This window comes from Acipenser ruthenus, chromosome 2, assembly GCF_902713425.1.
Source record: "Acipenser ruthenus chromosome 2, fAciRut3.2 maternal haplotype, whole genome shotgun sequence".
Classification (NCBI taxonomy): Eukaryota; Metazoa; Chordata; class Actinopteri; order Acipenseriformes; family Acipenseridae; genus Acipenser; species Acipenser ruthenus.
This window is the reverse complement of record NC_081190.1, coordinates 9256983-9276458: the sequence shown is the minus strand read 5'-3', so window position 1 is coordinate 9276458 and position 19476 is coordinate 9256983. Positions and strand designations below refer to the sequence as shown.

General features: G+C 40.9%; 2 protein-coding genes across 5 annotated transcripts in view; both read left to right on the top strand.

Moving 5' to 3' along the window:
- LOC131697705 (arylsulfatase B-like) overlaps positions 1 to 5554 on the top strand; it is a 35956-nt gene extending 30402 nt beyond the window's left edge. Inside the window, exon 8 of the mRNA XM_058988586.1 lies at positions 1454 to 5554. Coding sequence (XP_058844569.1) covers positions 1454 to 1719 — 266 coding nt within the window. The 3' untranslated portion in view covers positions 1720 to 5554. The remainder of the gene's footprint in view (positions 1 to 1453) is intronic.
- Positions 5555 to 12459: 6905 nt separating this feature from the next.
- Positions 12460 to 19476, top strand: part of LOC117403808 (LHFPL tetraspan subfamily member 2 protein-like) — a 76682-nt gene continuing 69665 nt past the window's right edge. For all 4 annotated transcript variants that reach the window (XR_009307452.1, XM_058988565.1, XM_058988547.1 and 1 more), the window contains exon 1: positions 12460 to 12834. The gene's annotated coding sequence lies outside the window, so the exon portion shown is untranslated. The remainder of the gene's footprint in view (positions 12835 to 19476) is intronic.

Below are 19476 nucleotides of genomic sequence, written 5' to 3'. Positions count from 1 at the left end.
TAGCTTTCCAGCCATAGCAGTGAGGCTTTATTCTTTGGGTTACCTTGTTTCTCCTGATTAATCCCATTGTAGATTACCAAGCCATAACTATTCATTCAAAGACAAGTGTACAGAATTGTGACACAATTAAAAAACAACAACTATATGAACATAATTTAGATATTTTATTGTAATCAAAGAAACTGCAAAATGATACCGCAAAAGTCTACCGGAAGCCATAGTAGTACAGTATTTCATGTTAGATTTCAAAATGTCACATTTTTCAATTTCGGCCAGTTTTTTTCCGGCCAGTTTTGGAAAACTACAAAGCGGTATGTAATTCAGTGTAATGCAAAGTTAGTTCATTCTTGAGGGTTCATTCATTTGGCCATAGCTGTATACTCTGTTTTTGATTTACTTATTGACTTCTAAAACTGCCAACCCAGAGCTACAGCGTTGGAGGGCAACGCAGCTCTGGGCAGCTTACAGGCAAGCCCGCAGGTGCCCGGCCAGTCCACAGGGGTCGCTGGTTCGCAGTGAGCCGAGGACACCCTGGCCGACCTAAGTCCTCCCCCCGGCAGCGCTCGGCCAATTGTGCGCCGCCCCCTGGGAGCTCCCATCCACGGTCGGCAGTGGAATAGTCTGGACTCGAACCAGCGACCTCCAGGCTATAGGGCGCATCCTGCACTCCACGCAGAGTGCCTTTACTGGATGCGCCACTCGGGAGCCCCCCAAAAACTGCTTTTAAATGCAAATAAAACTTGATTGAAAAATAATCATGTGTATTGAAACTCGGACAGATTCAGATATTTGGAGACATGTCAGTTCGTCCTGCAGCCAGCAACTGATGCACAAAAATTAAATAAAAAGACCAGTGACTGAAGCCCACAGCACCATGTGTTTTACATTTGGACCTGGGTAATGATTGTTGTATTTTAGGGGCTCAGTTGGGGAAAAGGTTTTAATCACTGCAGTCCTTTATATATGTGCCTGGCTGTCTCGCTATTTTAATTAAACCATCAATTAAATGAAATATGAAGCAGTTATGGGCAGCCCTGAGCGAAGGAGGTTTGTATACAGAATGTAGATTACTGCAGAGTACTTTAGGCAGCTGGGAAGTCTTTTGGAGTCTGTATATTTAATATAACCTTTTCAGAGCCATTGCAAGCTGGTGTGTTGGTCCTGCTGTACTGCAGTATTCTGCATGCTGTGTGCCCTGAGTAATAGTGACCTGGTTTTGTGGAGATAATGTTGTATCAAAGTTATTTTAATGTTAACTCCCTGCATTAAAAAAGGTTTCTAAATATTAAAAAAAAGCTTTTATTTCTGACACCATTTATGTTGTTTGTAATAGAATATGTTGTAGTGTACAGCAAGGGTGATTGTACAGGGGGAATTCAGAAATAATATGTGTTTGTTCCCTGTACTCTTGTTTGATTGATTTTCTTTATGTTTGAATGAATCTTTCTCTCAGGTTGTGCCAGATGGTTTCCTCCTCCAGAGCTGTTCAGCGGTGCAGAGCTGCTGTCGCCTGACTCGCCCAAGAAGAACGTGTGGCTCTTTGATGTTGTTTCTGATCCCGAGGAGAGACAGGACCTGTCGCACAAGCATCCCGGCATTGTGGATAAACTTCTCTCCCGACTTCAGGAGTACCAGGAAGGCTCTGTGCCGGTCGTCTATCCTGACGAGGATCCGAGGTGTGACCCCAAAGCCACAGGAGCTTGGGGTCCCTGGGCGTAGAGAACCATTCTCCACCAAACAAAAGCGCTCTCATCCACAGTGGCACACAGGGAATTTTTCGCATTTACCCAAAATCCTCTATTTTAACTAAGGTTTTTAAAATCCATTTTGCTACCCCTTTATTGACTTCAGTATCATTCTCACTGCCACGTCCCTGACGCGTGGTTCTAGGCTTTGTTCAAATTGAAAGCACTCTGGAGGTAAGACACAGTAGGGCAGCACTCTCCTCCATACTGGTCCCCCTGCATTGGCTCTGTCTGCTGGGAGCATCCACCACTTGCATGCTGATCTTCTCTGACTACGCCTTTCCGGCTGAATGAAGGAATGAAGCACACAGGGGAGCCAAGCACTTTCTGGAGTGGCATATTTATAGCTGGGAGCATAGCTTATGTGAAATTGTAGGTTTGGTATGCTTTAATGATTAAATCATTAGTATAGCATTATAAGCTTAGCTCATTTATCATTATTACTGCCATAATTATTACAGCCATCTTCCAATACACACATTTGCCTTTATACAGTATGATCTAATAATCCTCATTAAATGGTTATAAAACTCAAAATGTCCTATGATAACATGGTTACTACGGCTACAAGCGAATGACCATGTGTGGTCCCTGTTATGATCCATTACTTACAGTGTATGGTGACTCCAGTGATCCAGCAATGCTGGAACAGTTACCCAGGTATAGTGAAAACTCTTTATTAACCTGTTAAGGGGCATTGTCCTCATTTGAGGACAGGCTACTTTGTAATTTTGTGGAGTATTTTTAACTGGCATCTACCTGTTATTTAAATGGTATCTCTTAACTATATTGTTATGATAACTTACTGCAATTGTGTTTACTGTAAAAGTCAAGTCTAAATGTAATGTATCAAATTACACAAAATACAGCTTGTGTTCTGATTTTTTTTAAAGAAAAATACATTTGGTACTTAATGGGTTAAGGCCAGCAAAGTGCCTTAAACTAATACCATTGATACCAGTTCAGCTCATATATTTAACTTTATTAAACATCATTTTATTTTCATGCAAAATGATTTCGCTTGTAGCAGTGGTGAGTGACAGGACTTATCCAGGACAAACTTGAGTTGTTACCAGCGCACTGATATGGAATGGAGGCCCGCCCTGGAATCCTCAGTTCCACTGCTGGCAGTTCTGGGGGTTGAGAGATGTATTAGCAATGCAGAGGGGGCCACATACTTGCAGGGTTAAAGCTGGAGTTTCAGGTCTTTCAATTTCCACGTGTTTTGACTATTGTGTTTCCTGTTATGAAGCAGCACAGCAGATTACATGCTCCACCTCCTCAAAGAGTATTCCAGTATGGGTCACACTTTTCCGTGGCAAACACAATGCTAATTGAACAGGCTCAGTGCAAAGTAAGCCTTGCATGTGCTGGTTTGAGAGCTGAACAAGCTGTTTTTTATGAACTGATACATTTCACTCATCTCTCTAACAGCTGGCTGCATATCCTGTCATTGCCCATAATCATTGTAACCCTACCATTGTAAAATATGAGCCTGTCGTTCAGTGTATTTAGTCTGCTGTAAAAAACATTGTGATGCTTGCACGTGAAATGTATTATATTGTATTGTATTGAATTGGGCAGGAAATGAATTTATACTTGCCTTAGGCTTAATTAGCTGTAACCAGAAAATTCATCCTGGTGTTTAATTCATGGTTGTTTTCTAGCAAAAAAAAGTGCCTTCAATTACACTTTATAACTGACCTGTTATAATTATTATATTCATCATGGCTTGAAAAGCATCATATTTTTGCATAATTCTGAATTGCACACAAAAAGAACCCAACAATGACCAGTTCATTCACCCTTGAAGAGATGTTCTAAATTGTGGTTAATCTAACTGCTTTGTGTAACTGTCCACATTAAACTGATTAGCTGTAGTTCTCAGTTCCAGTGCCCCTGCTGTACAATGGTGGCCATTGGTCTATGCCGGTACTGATAACAAACAGCACACTGCTGCCTTGAGGAGCTACTTCACACGTGTTGATGTAGATGAACAGCAATCAATTATTAGAGAGAGACCGATTCCAGATTTACAATGAGCCTGCACTCCATCATAAAAGCTCTGGCCACTTCGCGCCTGGTCTTGATCTGGCTGTGCTGCAACTGAACCGGTTTACTGGGTCATTTTCAGTGCTTTTTCATGCGTGGGATTTATTAAAATGAAGGCTGTGTTCTTCACAAGGTGCAGACTTTGATGAAACCCATGCTACCCTGTTGTAAATGTGTTCACAGACCTTTTGATTTGATTCAGAGATCCCATCTGTTCCACAAATCAAAGCTCATGCCCATTTTCAATACTGACCCGTTCCTCCCCATCCCGCCTTTCAACAGTGTTATTAATATCATGGGTGTGTCCAGATCACCACCGGGATGAGGGTTAGGGTTAGGGAAGCTCGGTTCATGAACAGGCTTGTGTACCCGGTTTCTGTCGATGCAGGTTGTATCAGCCAGTTCCTCTGCTTTTAGAAGTCTGAAATTTAAAAGCATTTTAGGTAGCGGGACTTCTGAAAGAGGATCTCCCTTATGAATTTTAGAGTAGCATATTTGTTTCAAGCTTTTATCACTTAATGTGACAGCTTTGAATTCGTTCTTTGTTTTGGATCAGCTGCATGAAACTGCCTGACTGAGTGGTGGAATACTGAGTGCACGGAAGTTGTAATCAGTCGTTTATTATGACTTGCGTTATCGGAACAATTCTCCATGAAGTACAACAGTAGGGGGCTCATGTCCAGCTTGCTTACAGCCAATCAGAAAGACCTGTCGTGATCTCGTTCTCCAAGTGTTAGCCATATACACTGTACATGATGATGGTGAAGACATGGTCCGTATCAAAAGTAGTACCACAGCTGGCTGTAGGTGGCGCCACCTATCTTGGGACGGAATCATGAATTTTATCATGTGATGCATTATACCCATCTGTGGTAAATACCACCTACACACCATTATACAGTCCTGCAATGGTTTATTTTCATACTATAGCTTGCCGAATCTCCTTACCAACTTTCTTTCAACTACCTGCATGTAATGTATGTCTGTATATTATGAAGTATTAGAACTTTGATTTTAGATTTAATTAGAAATAACTCTGTTGAAATAAAACAGGTCTTTCTGAAACAAACAAAAAAAAAAAAAAAAGAATAATACAGTAGGATTCTTTCAACTTAAGTATATCAGGCAGGTATGTAATGTCAGTTTTTGGAGTGTGTATTCTTGATCTATGACTCATTTGAAGATAATCTTTGGTATGCCCCTGCCACATGCATGCTGGTGCTATGAGGAATCTGTTCTGTCGTTGTGAATATTTCAGCTGGAGTCTGACTGGCGTGTTCACATTGTGTTGGTTTGATGAAATGCAGCATGTTAGTGGAGTGCCTTTAATGTAAATTCCACCCTGACCTCTCTGTTCAAGAGTAATCGCTCCTTAAAAATGAAATGTGGTCCACGTTTGAGTAATGGAAACATTTAGACTTGTGAAAAACTGTCTTGAACCATTGGGCTGAGCTGCCACTAAATTATTTCCCAGTTTGAAACTGGGATTGTGCACATTTAAATAAAATCAAATTATACAATCTACCTGTGGGTTGAAACTGTAAGTGGAAACTGCTTCTCATCTTAAATTCTAACTGAGGCTGATACTGCAGGACATGTCTGCAGTAGTGTCTTTGTTACTTGAACAGTATTTTCAATCTTTTGCATTCTGTGCCGCTAAGTTGTAAAAAATATTGTTAAAAGTTATGGATCCTCATAAAATGATTATATTAACCTGATAAACAAATAAAACAGTTGCTTTTTATTTTTATTTTTGAGTTCTGAAGTCACTGTGTCACATTCTTTGACATCCTAGTCAGAGTGACAAGATTTAACTACAGAGAGAGACCAATAGTGTCTTATCTGATTCCTTATCCCAAAAATGTGGCAGTATTTACATACGTATCTGTAAACATACATACCTAGATACATTGCTTTTTAACTTTGAACCACTGTGCAAAGGACTTCATAAAAACAGGGCCTTTAAGTTTTTTTTCACCCCAAATTGCAAATGTTTTTTTTTTTTTGCTTTAGAAGTGAGTCTTTAGTGCAAATCTTTGCATTGAAATAATTCAAGGAGTCCTGTCCTTGACCAGATGACCCTGTTTCCATGACAATAAGGAAGGTAAGTGGTTATTCTTTGTATTTCCACTCACAGTCCTGCCGATCCCTCAACACTGAGCTCTCAGTTTATCTGCAGTGAACAATACCAGCACAAACCCAGATCCGCTCCACTAATCCTCAGCTTACCTTAACCCATGACTAACCCTAATATTATGTCTTAACTTAACCTTAATGGTAGGATTTCCTGTCAATCACAGCAGTTTCCTCCAATCCTCTGACAGCAGAGGAATGCTTGGTATGTCACTTGAGTGTGCTTTCAGGAAGATGCCATGCTAGTGAAGGATTCTTTCAACATGTTTCCACTTCTATTAAGAAACTTTTCACAGCTGTCACCTCCACTGAAAGTAAAAGAATTTGGCGGTGGGCAGTATTACTAACAGTGCCCTCCCCCCTGAACCAATAAACCAGTCAGCTTGCTTTACAATCCCTGAGCAAATCGTTCTCTTAGCCATTTGGACCTACGAGGTTATAGTACCTACCTGTTATGTTTAGTAATAGCATCCTTATTATAACGCTTTTGTAAAAGACCATTCATTCTCATATTATTCTGCAGATAATAATACTGTATGTATATTTCAGCAGCTCTGTTGAGGATTCCGATTGGGAACACACAATTGCAGTTTGTTTGTGCAGCACATGTTTACAGCTAATGTCCAGTCACTGTGTGCATAAATAACTTTACTATATCTATTTTATAATACATAAATGTTTTGTTTTGGCAACTTCTCAAACTCCACAGAGTTCACAAGGACCATTTATACTACCCCACTGCTGTGAAATGAGTAAATAATTGGATTACTTGTTCTTTCTAGGAGGCATTCATATCATTGGCTGGGCTTTTTCATCTGCCAATGGTAGAGTCGTTATGATTTATGCTATTCTGAAATTGCATTGTGAATCATTTCCACAGCAGAACTAAAGCATCTCTTAAAGATGTACCACACTAACGTTGACCAGACATGTTGCAGTTTTACCCCCATGCTATGGGTATGATGTGGTAACATGGTTTTATTCCACTCAGAAGTTTCTGACCCGTCAAATCGACTAAAAGCTATGAGTGGTCTTGAACATTATGATATTTTTATTATAGCATTTTGTTAAGTACTGCTACTGTGCATGTTATTGTGTTGAGATGATAAAAACCCCACCTCATTACCTTGGGGGGAAATGATCTTCTAAAACAAATGGTCCTAACGGATTAAATGTACAATTTTCCGTTTCAGCTTAGCAGCAGTGTAAGACTTGTTTATAATGAGCTGTGGAATGTTTCCCCACAAGCTCAAACTGTATTGTATAAGGCTTCTATCATTCGTATCCTGGAGTTCCTTATTGTCCAAACTGTTTTTTTTTTTTTTTGTTAACTGCTTTCTGTAAAAAAAACAGAACCTGTGCTTTGTGCATACAACAGGTAAATACCCCTCTGCTCAGTCAATCCCATGTTATTCTTGTTTGTTTTGGACACTTCCTCTGGTGTATTGTTCATTTAACTCAATCCTACAATTACTGTTGATTAAGCTCAATGCAAGGAGAGAGGTCATGTGTTTAGAACTGTGGGGTCCATTTAAGGTGGTCTTTTGTGAAGGGATAATAGATTTTAAGGGGCACTGGTTATGCATTAAAAATAAAAGTGATCTCTGTGCATAGTGGTAACCGGGCCTGTCTATCAACTAAAGTACTTTCAATTAGATAGAAACTTAGACTTTTTTAATGGCTATGTTTTTAATTCTATTGCATGCAGAAATAAAATGAGTTGAAAGTATTTTTGTATAAAGACTATTCAATCATTTTCTGTTTGCCCTATGAATTGATTTCTTTCAGAAACAAAAAGCGTTGGAGGCACACTAGATTCTTTATTTATGAAGTGTTTGAAATTCTAAACATCTGTGCATGATTTCAGCTGGTCAAAGCAACTGGTCAGTATTATTTCAGGAGTGCAATAAGCATTATACAGGTTCACGAGCTGATTATAATCGTTCAATATAACATTTTAAGACATCCTGTTGTCTGCAATAGAATGTATTGTTAGTTGAATGTAGTTCTTTTATAAAGAGTCTGAGGAATCAGAGACACTCGTAAGTGCAAGTGATTACGAAAGTGATAACTACAGTTATATTTCATTTTGAAACAGGGAATGGTTTTCAGGATTGATTACAACCAGCTATCACAATAATGACTGTTAAAGGGACTGATTTCATTCTACCACAAACAGGAACAGCAGTTTCTCAACTTTTCCTTGGTTATCTTGATTTCTGGCCCCTTCAGCGCCTACACATCACTGCACTGGAGATACAGACTCACAATATAAACAAGCACATGGAGGAGCCGAGCGCTGTCTTATCTTCACACTGTCAGTCATGGGAGCTGCCTGAAGAATGCCAATAGGGCTTGAGTGTGTTACAGAATGTGCTATGAGATAAATATATATATACACACACACAAACACTGATGCGCAAATTTGGTCCCACAGATGTTCTATTGGACTCAAGTCAGGAGAAAAAGTTTGCCATGGCAAGACCTCGACATTGTTTTATTGAAGTCGTGCAATTGTAATCGCTGTTCTTGTGTTAATTAAAACCATGCATTTTCAAATGGCTTTCACACCGCAGACTCACCATGCAGCCACCCAGAGCTACAGTGTCGGAGGACAATGCAGCTCTGGGCAGCCTACAGGCAAGCCCGCAGGCGCCCGGCCAGACTACAGGTGTCGTTGGTGCACAGTGAACCGAGAACACCCTGGCCAACCTAACCCTTCCTCCCCCCGGGCAGCGCTTGGCCAATTGTGCGCCGCCCCCTGGGAGCAGTCATCCTCGGTTGGCAAAGGAATAGCCTGGACTCGAACCGACGACGTCCAGACTATGGGGCACTGTGGAGGAGTGTCCCGCCCCTATATATTTATTTATTATTATTTATATTATTGTTTGCGGCACGGATAACAGCGCAGCGTATTTCTTATTGTTTTTATATTTAAAAACCTTGTGAGGATGCGTGGCTGATCAGCTACTGATTATTTAACTAGCTGACAGTCACGCATCCTTACTAAACTCGTGCAGACTGTGGCCGAGGGGTAATAAGATAATTAACAGCTAGTTAACCCCTCGGCCAGAGTATAAGAACCTGCAGCTGTCCGTGCTGCGGGGTTGAGTGTACAGAGGAGAGTACGGGGAGCGGAGGGAGCGAGGAAAAATAAGAACAATTGCTATATTTAAGTATACTTGTTTCTGTTTATTTGTTTGGCCAACGCGCCTTTTTGTTTTATGTTGTTTGTTTAAATCTTTTGGTTTATGATTTAATAAAATCAGCTGTTGCGTTCAGCTTCACCCGCCCATCCATTGTTTTGGTTCAGTTACTTCCTGGTCTGTGATGTCACCACACCTCACCACTGCAAGCCATCCTGCCACAGGCGCATCCTGCACTCTGCTGGAAGTGACACTCGGGAGCCTTCATTTTGGCAATTTTAACTCAATTCAAATACCAAACACTGAGCACAGGGAGTTTTTTTTAATGAAATTACATGACAAGCTCAGTATTTTGTTATCCCAAGGAACAATACTACTGAAACAATCAACAAACCTATCTGCTCACTATTTAAAATGTATATAACATATATGAGAGAGAGAGAGAGAGAGAGAGAGAGAGAGAGAGAGAGAGAGAGAGAGAGAGAGAGAGAGAGAGAGAGAGAGAGAGAGAGAGAGAGAGAGAGAGAGAAATGGGTACTGACAGTAAACCTGGACAAGATCAGAGTTAAGGTATCAGGGTCAAAAACACATAACATAGACAGATCCTTACCAAGTACAGATTCAGTGACCACAGCCTGGCCATTGAAACTGGTTGGCACAAAAAAACATTGATTGCCAAAGAAAAAAGGCTGTGCTGTCACTGTGATCCGGGAGAGGCAAGGACAGAAATGCACTTCCTCTTACACTGTCCCCAATATAAGCTAATCAGGGACACGTACTTCCCCAAACTGGCCAACATTCCAGCTGCTCTCTGACTTAGAAAAACTGCCAGTTCTGTTTAGGAGAGGAGCAGCAGACAGCAGAGCTAGCTGCCCAGTATGTAGCTGCCTGCCACACCCAAAGAGACAGAGAGACAGACCTTGGTGTAGACACCCAGGAGCACGGGGACCAGGCACTCATGCGCACCCATGTCCACTGTAAATATAGAGAATGAGGGAAGGAGGGAAAGGGGAGGATTGTTGTATTGTCTGGACTGTTTTGTAAAAATGTTCATTGTTGAATTGCTTTGGCAAAACTCAATTTCATTTTGTCATGCCAATGAAGCTTTTTTATTTTAATTTGAATTTGAGAGAGAGACGGAGAGAGAGAGAATTTCCTCCCAGCAAGAAGAAAATCTAGATACCTGATCGGTTGAAAAAAAACAAAACTACAGTAGCAGCATGTTAACATTTTAGTAACATCTTTTATCTGTAACCAAAACGCTCAACCAGAATTACAAGGTAACACTATGTTGAAGTCAAGTACACTGAATAAGGCTCTGGCCAAAACGTTAGTCTGCTTGACTTGAATTGTTTTTATAGTTTTACCTTAATAACAACTTTTACCTCAGAACCTTAAAAAAAAAAGTCCTGAGATGGCAGATTGCTCTATCAGCACGCTTGACAGAAGCTACAAATAAATTGGTAATTGGATCAACTCAACTGGACACAATAATCAATATGCTGCTCAGCAGAGGGCTGTGCTAGTGCCACTGTTGCCTAGATGATCTTGTACTTGCACTTGTACAGCAGCAACAGGGAGACACATTTAAACCTGTTATAATTCTATAGAACCATACAGTATGGCTTCTTCACTGTTTCTGTGGAACCCTTTTGTTTATATGGTATACAGAACCTTCATATTTACTGAATAACAAAGGGGCTGCTACAGTAGGGTCTAAATGGAACCATCCCATCCACATTCCCTAATTGTTCCAAAATATATAGAACTCTGCAGACCACCAAATTGACATTAAAACCTGCATACCTGCGGCAGTCATTGTACAACCTGCAAATTAAAATGTATGTGTAAGATCACTGTTTGGTTTGTCATTATCGACATATGATTGTATGCACACTCATTCATTCTTAATTCATGTGCGAATAATTTAGGTCAGATTCATCATTGTCCAAAATGTTACCCTGAACCCCTAGCGCCCCCCCCCCCCCCAGGTCATCTGCAGCAAATAGTCTGGCCCCACACTCCAGTGATGAAACCCATTCCAGACCTCTGCACTGTGTTGCAGGTATAGACTGTAGAACCCCAGACAAGGGTTACAATAAATAGATTCAATAGACTAGTGTAGACAACAAACTGTTGACCGTGGAACTACACAGTACAGGGATTTGTACCTTAGAGCAGCTTACCAGCTCTTAGCATCACCAGGTCTCCTGGCCCAGCCCTGCAGATGAAACCCAGCACACCACCAGCTGTGCCCAGTGCTGCTCATTGCTGCATCTCCCATTGGGCAAATCACACATAGGGCTCTACATGAACTATATACAAGGAAGCTGGTTGAAAACAAGTGTTGTTATACTGAGCAATGAATAATAAAGTGTATTTAGCAAACACACCTACTGGAGTTATACAAGATGTTTTATGTATTTATTTTTTTATTACTCAAGCAAATTAAAGGGTGTCCCTCAGAGTTGAGTTTTGCTTGACCTACAGTAAGAGGAGATGCTTGTTTGTGACTCGTTGGCTGATCGGTTTTCAGATCGGTTTTCATATCATCAACAATCCCTACAGTGGCAAACACTGTTGCAGCAGCAAAGGTCATTCAAAATGATCTAGACAGCATTCAGAACAGGGCAGACACGTGGCAAATGACATTTAATAGAGAAAAGTGTAAAGTACTGCACACAGGCAAAAATAAATGTGCATTATAAATATCATATGGGAGATACTGAAATTGAAGAAGGAATCTATGATTCAAGCATTCAAAATCCTAAAAGGTATAGACAATGTCAACCCAGGGGACTTTTTTTACCTGAAAAAAGAAACAAGGACCAGGGGTCACAAATGGAGATTAGATAAAGGGCCATTTAGAACAGAAAATAGGAGGCACTTTTTTACACAGAGAATTGTGGGAGTCTGGAACCAACTCCCCATTAGTGTTGTTGAAGCTGACACTCTGGGATCCTTCAAGAAGCTGCTTGATGAACTACTAACAACCAAACGAGCAAGATGGGCCGAATGGCCTCCTCTCGTTTTTAAACTTTCTTATGTTCTTATTGATTAAGCGCACGTGCTCTCATATGGAGAAGAACATCAAAATGAGACTTCGACATTGTTATAGATGGACACTGGAAGCTGCTGCGAGGCCACAGAATCTAAACGCGTATTTATTTATTTATTTATTTATTTATTTGTTTGTTTGTTTGTTTGTTTGTTTAACATGCATTATACATTTCCTAGCTAAGCAGCAAGTTTTCAATAATAATAATATAAATAATAACCCTCATATACATATATATATATATATATATATATATATATATATATATATATATATTTATATTTGGAATGATAATTTGAGAAGAAGAATCTTACATGGTGATTTCATTCTCCATCCTCTTACAAACAGACACCCTTCGACAGACTTGGGTCAACCTTTACTTTCTCTCCCTGACACAAACGGGCTGGGGGAAGGGACGCGGGGAGAGTGAAGACTCCACGTCAGACGGTCTGTGGGCAGGGACTGGAGGTTGAGTTTGTGTGTGAGTCAGAAAGAGCGAGCTTCTTTCCTTGTTCAATGGTCACAGAGAGAGCGTGGGGGAGGGAGAAAAGCGAAGAAAAGAGATTGAAAGGGGGCTAAAACAACACAGAAAAAACAGTCACCACACAAACCCTAAGGAATTAACAGTAGGAGCGTGCGCATCGTGAATGTGGAGGGCTCGCATGCATGCATTACTGGAGTTCTGTGAACGCGAAACATTGTGAGTATGAAAGAAAAGATTCGATGCATTACTTCTTTCTCTCTTGCACGAACCTCAGTCCACGTATTAGATTTATACCGTAGTTTATACCGTAGGATCTCGTTTAATGCAGCCTGAAATGACCATTGACAATCTAGTACTAGCAGCACCGTATTGTGACTTTGTAGCAAGATGCTGGAATGATCGCTTGTAGGCGAGCCCTTCCAAAGTCTTAAACACCGTGAATGCATCTGAAACCCATTGGGCATTTTACTGCTAAATGAAACAGTGATGTGCCTAGATAACATAAAGGTGATTTATTGCATTTGTCCCCCATGCAAAATCGGTACTAAAACATTATATTTAGATGATACACAATTACTTGATTTAGGAATACATAACAAGTCAATATTGAAACAAGTTGTTAATTCCAACTAACAGTACATAGTTACCAACGTGACATGGATATAAAAACAGCTTTTGTGGTTCAGGTTAATGGAATCGGAGCCGTCAGTTCTTTTTACTCCCTGTGCAGTACACGAGGGACCCCCGGGGTGAGCTACACGGTGCTTTATTCAGAGGAGACCGTTAATAGGTGAAACAGTCCCGTGCGATGATGTGGTAGTGGATGGAGAGACCAGAACTCTTTTGTCAGCGGAACACCCGGTGAGCTGTGGGGAGAATGATTATACTGGTGCGCTTCGGCAATGCTGTATCACACATCTCAAGAAAGCAACAGATCGTGCAGTAGTACTGTCACAGCATAGTTTGCTTTTTAATTGTTGGTATGAAAGTTAAGAGAATGAAAGTGGCAATTACCTTTGAGCAAGGAAGGCTGATTCTCGACAGTTGTAATGTGCCTTGTGTATTAGTGCAGTGAAGCATGGAGCATTTCTGTTCTGTAACTGTGTTGGCATTGTCTTATAATGTATCTGGTGAAAACACAAGCTGTCTGAGTAAATGAGAGCATTCATCTCTGGAAATAATTCAGGTTCTTCTACAAAAAACGAACCTCTGCCCAGATTTCTGAAATGGTTCTAGCCTTCTGCACAGTTATGGAATGGGTCGGGTATTCCTGAAGCATTCTAGAATGGATTAGAGTCTGGATTTTCTTGAAACATGTTCTCTATAGACTCCTAGTCTGATACTGGTATTGGACCACCAAGCTGACTTCACTTGTGAACTGAGTCAGATTCAAACCCACTTCCAGCCTCCAGAGGTGAAAGGCATAAGAGGCTAGTTATTTAGCATGCTGTGCACAAATCGCTGAGTTTGACCTTTTTTTTTTAAGTGTGTATATTGTCTTTTTCCACTGGGACACTTAATCTTGAAAACCAAAGGCATGCCAATCAATCAACCAATATATGCTATCCAGAACATTCATTATTGATAAGGATATGGTTTTTTAGGATCTGTGGGCAGTTCTAAGATTGATTTTTGACTGTCCTTAAATTGCCACAAAGTTAAAATAACATTTTAAGCAAGACTACATTGTTTGATTTTTGATACTTCAAATGAGTAACCTCTGACATATACTGTCTATTCCCTGTTTCCATAGCTGTCCTGTGCATATATGTAACTTGCAGATTTTACACATATGTATTACCCTGCAGCCCCAAAACATATTTGTCTTTGAATCAGCAATGCAGATATCTGCATTCCCTCTGAGCCCTGTTTTGAAGCAAGGCTAAAGTGATATTTATCACACACTGTGATTGCTGCTTGGGAAGACATGGGAGGGTTCCTATGTGGTTACTAATAGAAATGTTATATGATTATCCATAGGCACTTACTGGGAAGTGGCATGCTATTGGCACCGATGATACAATTTCATGAAAGAAGGCACTCAACGGCTTTGTGTGAATGTATGAAGGGAAAATTTAAAGGACTAGCAAGTATGCTGGTTTCTGAAAAGTAGATTAAAAGGCACAATGTATTTTTATTGTTTGTCCAAAAATGTTATTTTAGAAAGGCGACAATGGGTCTAATTGGGAATGCTGTTTTAAATTTGTATTGGTGTGACTAGACAGCAATGCATCATTTTAAACTGAGGGATTCCATGTACTGTAGAAACTTTGAGTGAAAGTGTCCTTCAGGGCTGAATCATAAAGTATATTGCGACATATAAAGATAATTTTTCTGCATTCTTGAGAAATACTTATGTCTGGAATGCAGATGAATGTTAAGCTGGGATTGTTCGTTTTTTATTTTTGAAAGTCCTGTACTTGAAAGCAGATCTGATCTGTGGGTTTTCTCCAGAGGATAACATCTCTCTGAATTCCCTTTGTGACTTGGAAATTAAAGCACATGTATAGATAAGACCTGTTGGGTCTAGCTTTGTCTTCTTTTTATAATGCTTGAAAAGGGAGCCCATTGGGTCACAGAAGCTTGTGGAAACACTTCTGAATATGACTTTGTTCTTTTGAAGGTACTGGCCTGTCTACTACTTGAGTAGTTTTACAGTTTCATATTCCTTGTCTCATAATGTGCTCCTTTCTTTTGTAAAGAACTACTAGACATATCTGTTACCAGCCAGAGGGTGGTTCTTTTTTTGCATACTTCAGCTGTAGCCCACATTTATCTTTCTTCTTGAAATGGACTGGAGGAAGTGAAGAAGGTCATAGGCATGCTTACTGTCAATATTTGGCATTGGTTCTGCATGTGCTCAGATTGGTTTGCTCTTTCATTGATTGTTGACTTGCCGGCATGGTGGTTAAAGTTTTACTCTGAAAAGGGAACACGCCACTACAAGTATAATGCAGTATATCACTCTGGTTTTGTAGCTTTAATCAGAACTTAAACCAAGTATATGGAAATAACCACAAAGCTGCAGCCTGTACTTGTAAGCTTGGGACTTCATGGTATTGGCTGCTGTCCTTGTCTCCCCAGTTGTGTGAAGCAGAATGAAAACGTTAACACTAGCCTTCATGTTCTAGTGATTAAGCGGCTGTCTGCTAAATGGTTTCTTAAAGGAGTCCTGACCTCCAGAACCCCTGTCTCTCTACAAGGAGGTGCACACACCTGCTGTCCCCTGTTAATCACCCCACTCGCTGAACACATTCATAAGAGAGATGTATCAGGAGCAGCCTGAGGTCAAATCAGAGTAAGGAATGCACATTCATATCTGTAAAGAGAAAATAAAATCTATGTCAGATTGGTCTACCTTAGTGTGAACAGGATAGCGTCACGGCCCTGACTGTTACCGGCAGGAGGAAGACTCGGACACCGAGGGTCAATTGTAATGAACTTGTACATTCAGCACGGAGCTGCATACGAAGTTGCGGACTGGCTAATGCCGTACTATCTCGGGATCATCCCCAGCTGCGTACTAACTTAGCACCAATTGCAATGAAAAAAGATGGGGAGCAACGTTGGGGACTAACTGATCCCAAGCTTTAGTACAGAGCTCAGGGTTAAGCTCTTTATTGTAGTGTGCTACCAAACAGGAACTGAAGGGGGGGCTTGGGGCCAGCTCTTATACAAGACTGACATTTTAATTTTTTTTTTTTAAAGAAACCTAGCATCTTGTTTTTTAATTTACATTTTTTGAACTTAAGAAAATTATGTACAGAACTGGATTTCCGCACGAAAATAAATACTAAGGCTAAATTGCATAAAAATATTTTCACATTCAATTTTCCTAAAACACCACCAAAATTGATGAAGCTGCATTACAGGAGAAACCAAACTTGTATTAGTACTCCTTATTTAATTCACACACAAAACAAATGCTTTTGTTTATAGGACCAAAGGTGTATTGTAGACTATAAAAGGTGTAAATCAAATCAGAAATGCTAATTACATATTTCAGGTATAGCCTATAACCAGTAGACGTGTGCAAAATTTGGCTCTGGAGATGGCAGTGGATCTTCCTCCTTCCCTGGCCTTTAGGCAGGCAGCTTCTGCTTCTCCGGCTCCTTTGCTCGCCTCAGGGCATGGCCGCTCCTCCCCTTCTTCCTCTGTCGGGCAGGTGGCAACTCCCCTTCACCCTGAAAGGGGCAGCACATTGTATAGTGCCCGGGCTTTGCACAGGTGAGGCACCAGCCTTGGTCCTCGAGGCAGGGAGGAAGGTGTCCAGGTCTGTCTTTGGGGGTTGTGAGGCCTTCAGGCGGAGCAATTCCTCCACTGACTCCACCTCATCCTGCCAGAAGGCCTCCGTGAAGAGGGCGTCTTCATAAGGGCACATGTCCTGGAGGACTTTTTTTTTTTTAACCTGTAATTCAGGGGTGCTATCCCTCTGACACCATATGTGAACAGGTTAGCGCCACAGCCCAGGCTATTACCGGCAGAAAAACAGTAATAAAGGAACAGGCACAAGGGCCAAAATAAACAGTTAAACAAAACACTAATATCAGGCTGGCTGGGCGTTCGCCTTCACAGACCAAAACACAGATACCAACAACACAGTGTAACTCACCTACTCTCTCCCTCCCCCAAAAAAAGATCTCTCCTTCCCTTGTATGCCACGAGGCTGGAGCCTAATTAATCATCACTTATTCAATTAAGACTCCAGCTACATTCTCAAATGTATTTTGGCAGGGAGGGACCCCCTCCCTGCCAAAGTTAAATACAAAATAAAAAACACACATTTGTTTCTGGTTCAGCTTCGCGTGGTCTTTGAAGACTCATGTTTCTGGTTCTCTAGCTGTCACGCATGACATTGGGAAGTCTGACCAGAGCTTTCCTTGTGTTTGCTGGTTGTGTGGAGAAAGCTGTCTTTTTCCTGTTGGTGATGTGGAAAGGAAACGTGGAGTACATATACAGATATATATATATATATATATATATATATATATATATATATATATATATATATATATATTACCTCACACTGAATTCACTTGTAGCTGTCACTTATGTAAAGGAAACCTGTTTCACGTCTGGTATGAAGTAAAAAAAAAAAAAAAGAAAATCGTAAATAGTAGCCACACACATTGCTATGGCATCGTACAAGATAGCAAGGAGGGCAAGATGCTAGCTGTTGCACAAATCGTCACCCACTGACAACTGAAAAACAAACCCTTTAATACTCCAGTTTTCTTTTTCTTTTGGTCCATAAAAACTAAAATAAAACAGCGCTCTCATTAATTATGTACTTGCAAAAACCATCAACTGGTTAACTCTATGTAGCCAAAAGGGGATAAATACCAAATGTAAGCCTGTTGATTCCCGCTTGGCAAGATCATGTGTAATTATGCTGGATGTAGTTTTACAGAATGGTGGGCTTGGAGAAGTTTCCAGCCCATGCAGTGTAAACTATCCAATTTGCATGGGTGGAGTGATGCTTCACTGAAGCTTATTAAAATGCGTAACCTGGCAGTGCATGCCTACATGCAGCAGGGTACTACTTTGGCCAAGCCAAACATTAAATACATGAAGACGGTGCTTGATAGACTGTGGGCTGGGCCCTGTTAAATAGTTAACACAGTCATTTCTGAATGAACCTACATTTTATAACAAAGAAGTGTTGTTTTTACATTGAGTGATATAGTGGGCCTTGGGTTTCAGAACCTCTAAATAAAGAGATTACTGTCTTGGCATCTGAACATTGAGGGCAATTGAAGTTTTAATTCTGATTTGCACAAGGAAATATTGATAGTGTTTTATGTATTAGCCCACAACCTCTGGCATTTGTTTACTAGTTGCTGTTTGAAAAGTCATTTGACAGGAAGCACTTGACTAAAGTTTTAAAAAGACTATATGGGTTGGATGAAATGACTTTCTTTCTATCCAACATACTGCAATCCCCTGAGCCTCACTGACACGTTTCTATGTAGACTCGCGTGAAGTTGCAGCCTTCCTTTGGACTGCGTGATATGGCTGTCATGAGAACTGAGTTACTGAATCGTACTGGTTTACTGACTAGAGAGTGTATTTGATTAAATTAACACTGGTAGCTTCCCTCTTTAATACAAGATGACTCTGCAGCTGGTAGCTTTTAAAAAAAGCATGTTTTATTGTAGGAGATGGGATGGAAACCTGAATACAGCCTTTCTAAAACAAGAAAAGGAAAAGAAAAGCCCTGCATAGATGGGGCAATGCCATGGCTGCAGCTGACCGGCAGTGCTGGCCCTGTGTGCTCCTACCTCCCACTTCTTCTCCCCATGTTATGCAAGCCAAAGCCACCCTGCCGGAACACATGTCCGTGTGTGTGTTACTGAGAGCCAGCCAGCTGTGTGGGGGGCGGGGGAGTGCAGGCCTGCTGCGCTTGTGTGAAAGCGTGATGCCCACGCCAGGGCTGCTATTGTTCTCACGCAGTGTAGCGACAGATGGAGATGGTCACTCTGCAGAGATCTGTGATGAATCTGGAGCCCTTGCCTCATTCTTTTGTTCGGGGGGCTGTCACGCGTGCTGATCGGATTAGGGTCTGCTCGAGTAAACTCTGTGTCTGTCCCCCCTCTCAGTGTACATTAGCCACATGCTGGCTGTGCAGTGCTCACTCTGGATAGAGAGAAACCGCAGACAGATATCTGAGCTGACAGTTCAGCACAAACTCCTGGTAAATGTTTTGCAGATATGGCAGTTTGTTTATTTGTTGATTCCATTGTTTGTTTAAAGTAATTAATCAGGAATGGTCTGCTGAACCTTATCTTGTAGATGATGGTTATTTTTCCATCTGGATAAAGAACTGTAGTGTTTGACCACTGTTTTGGAGCTAGTTAA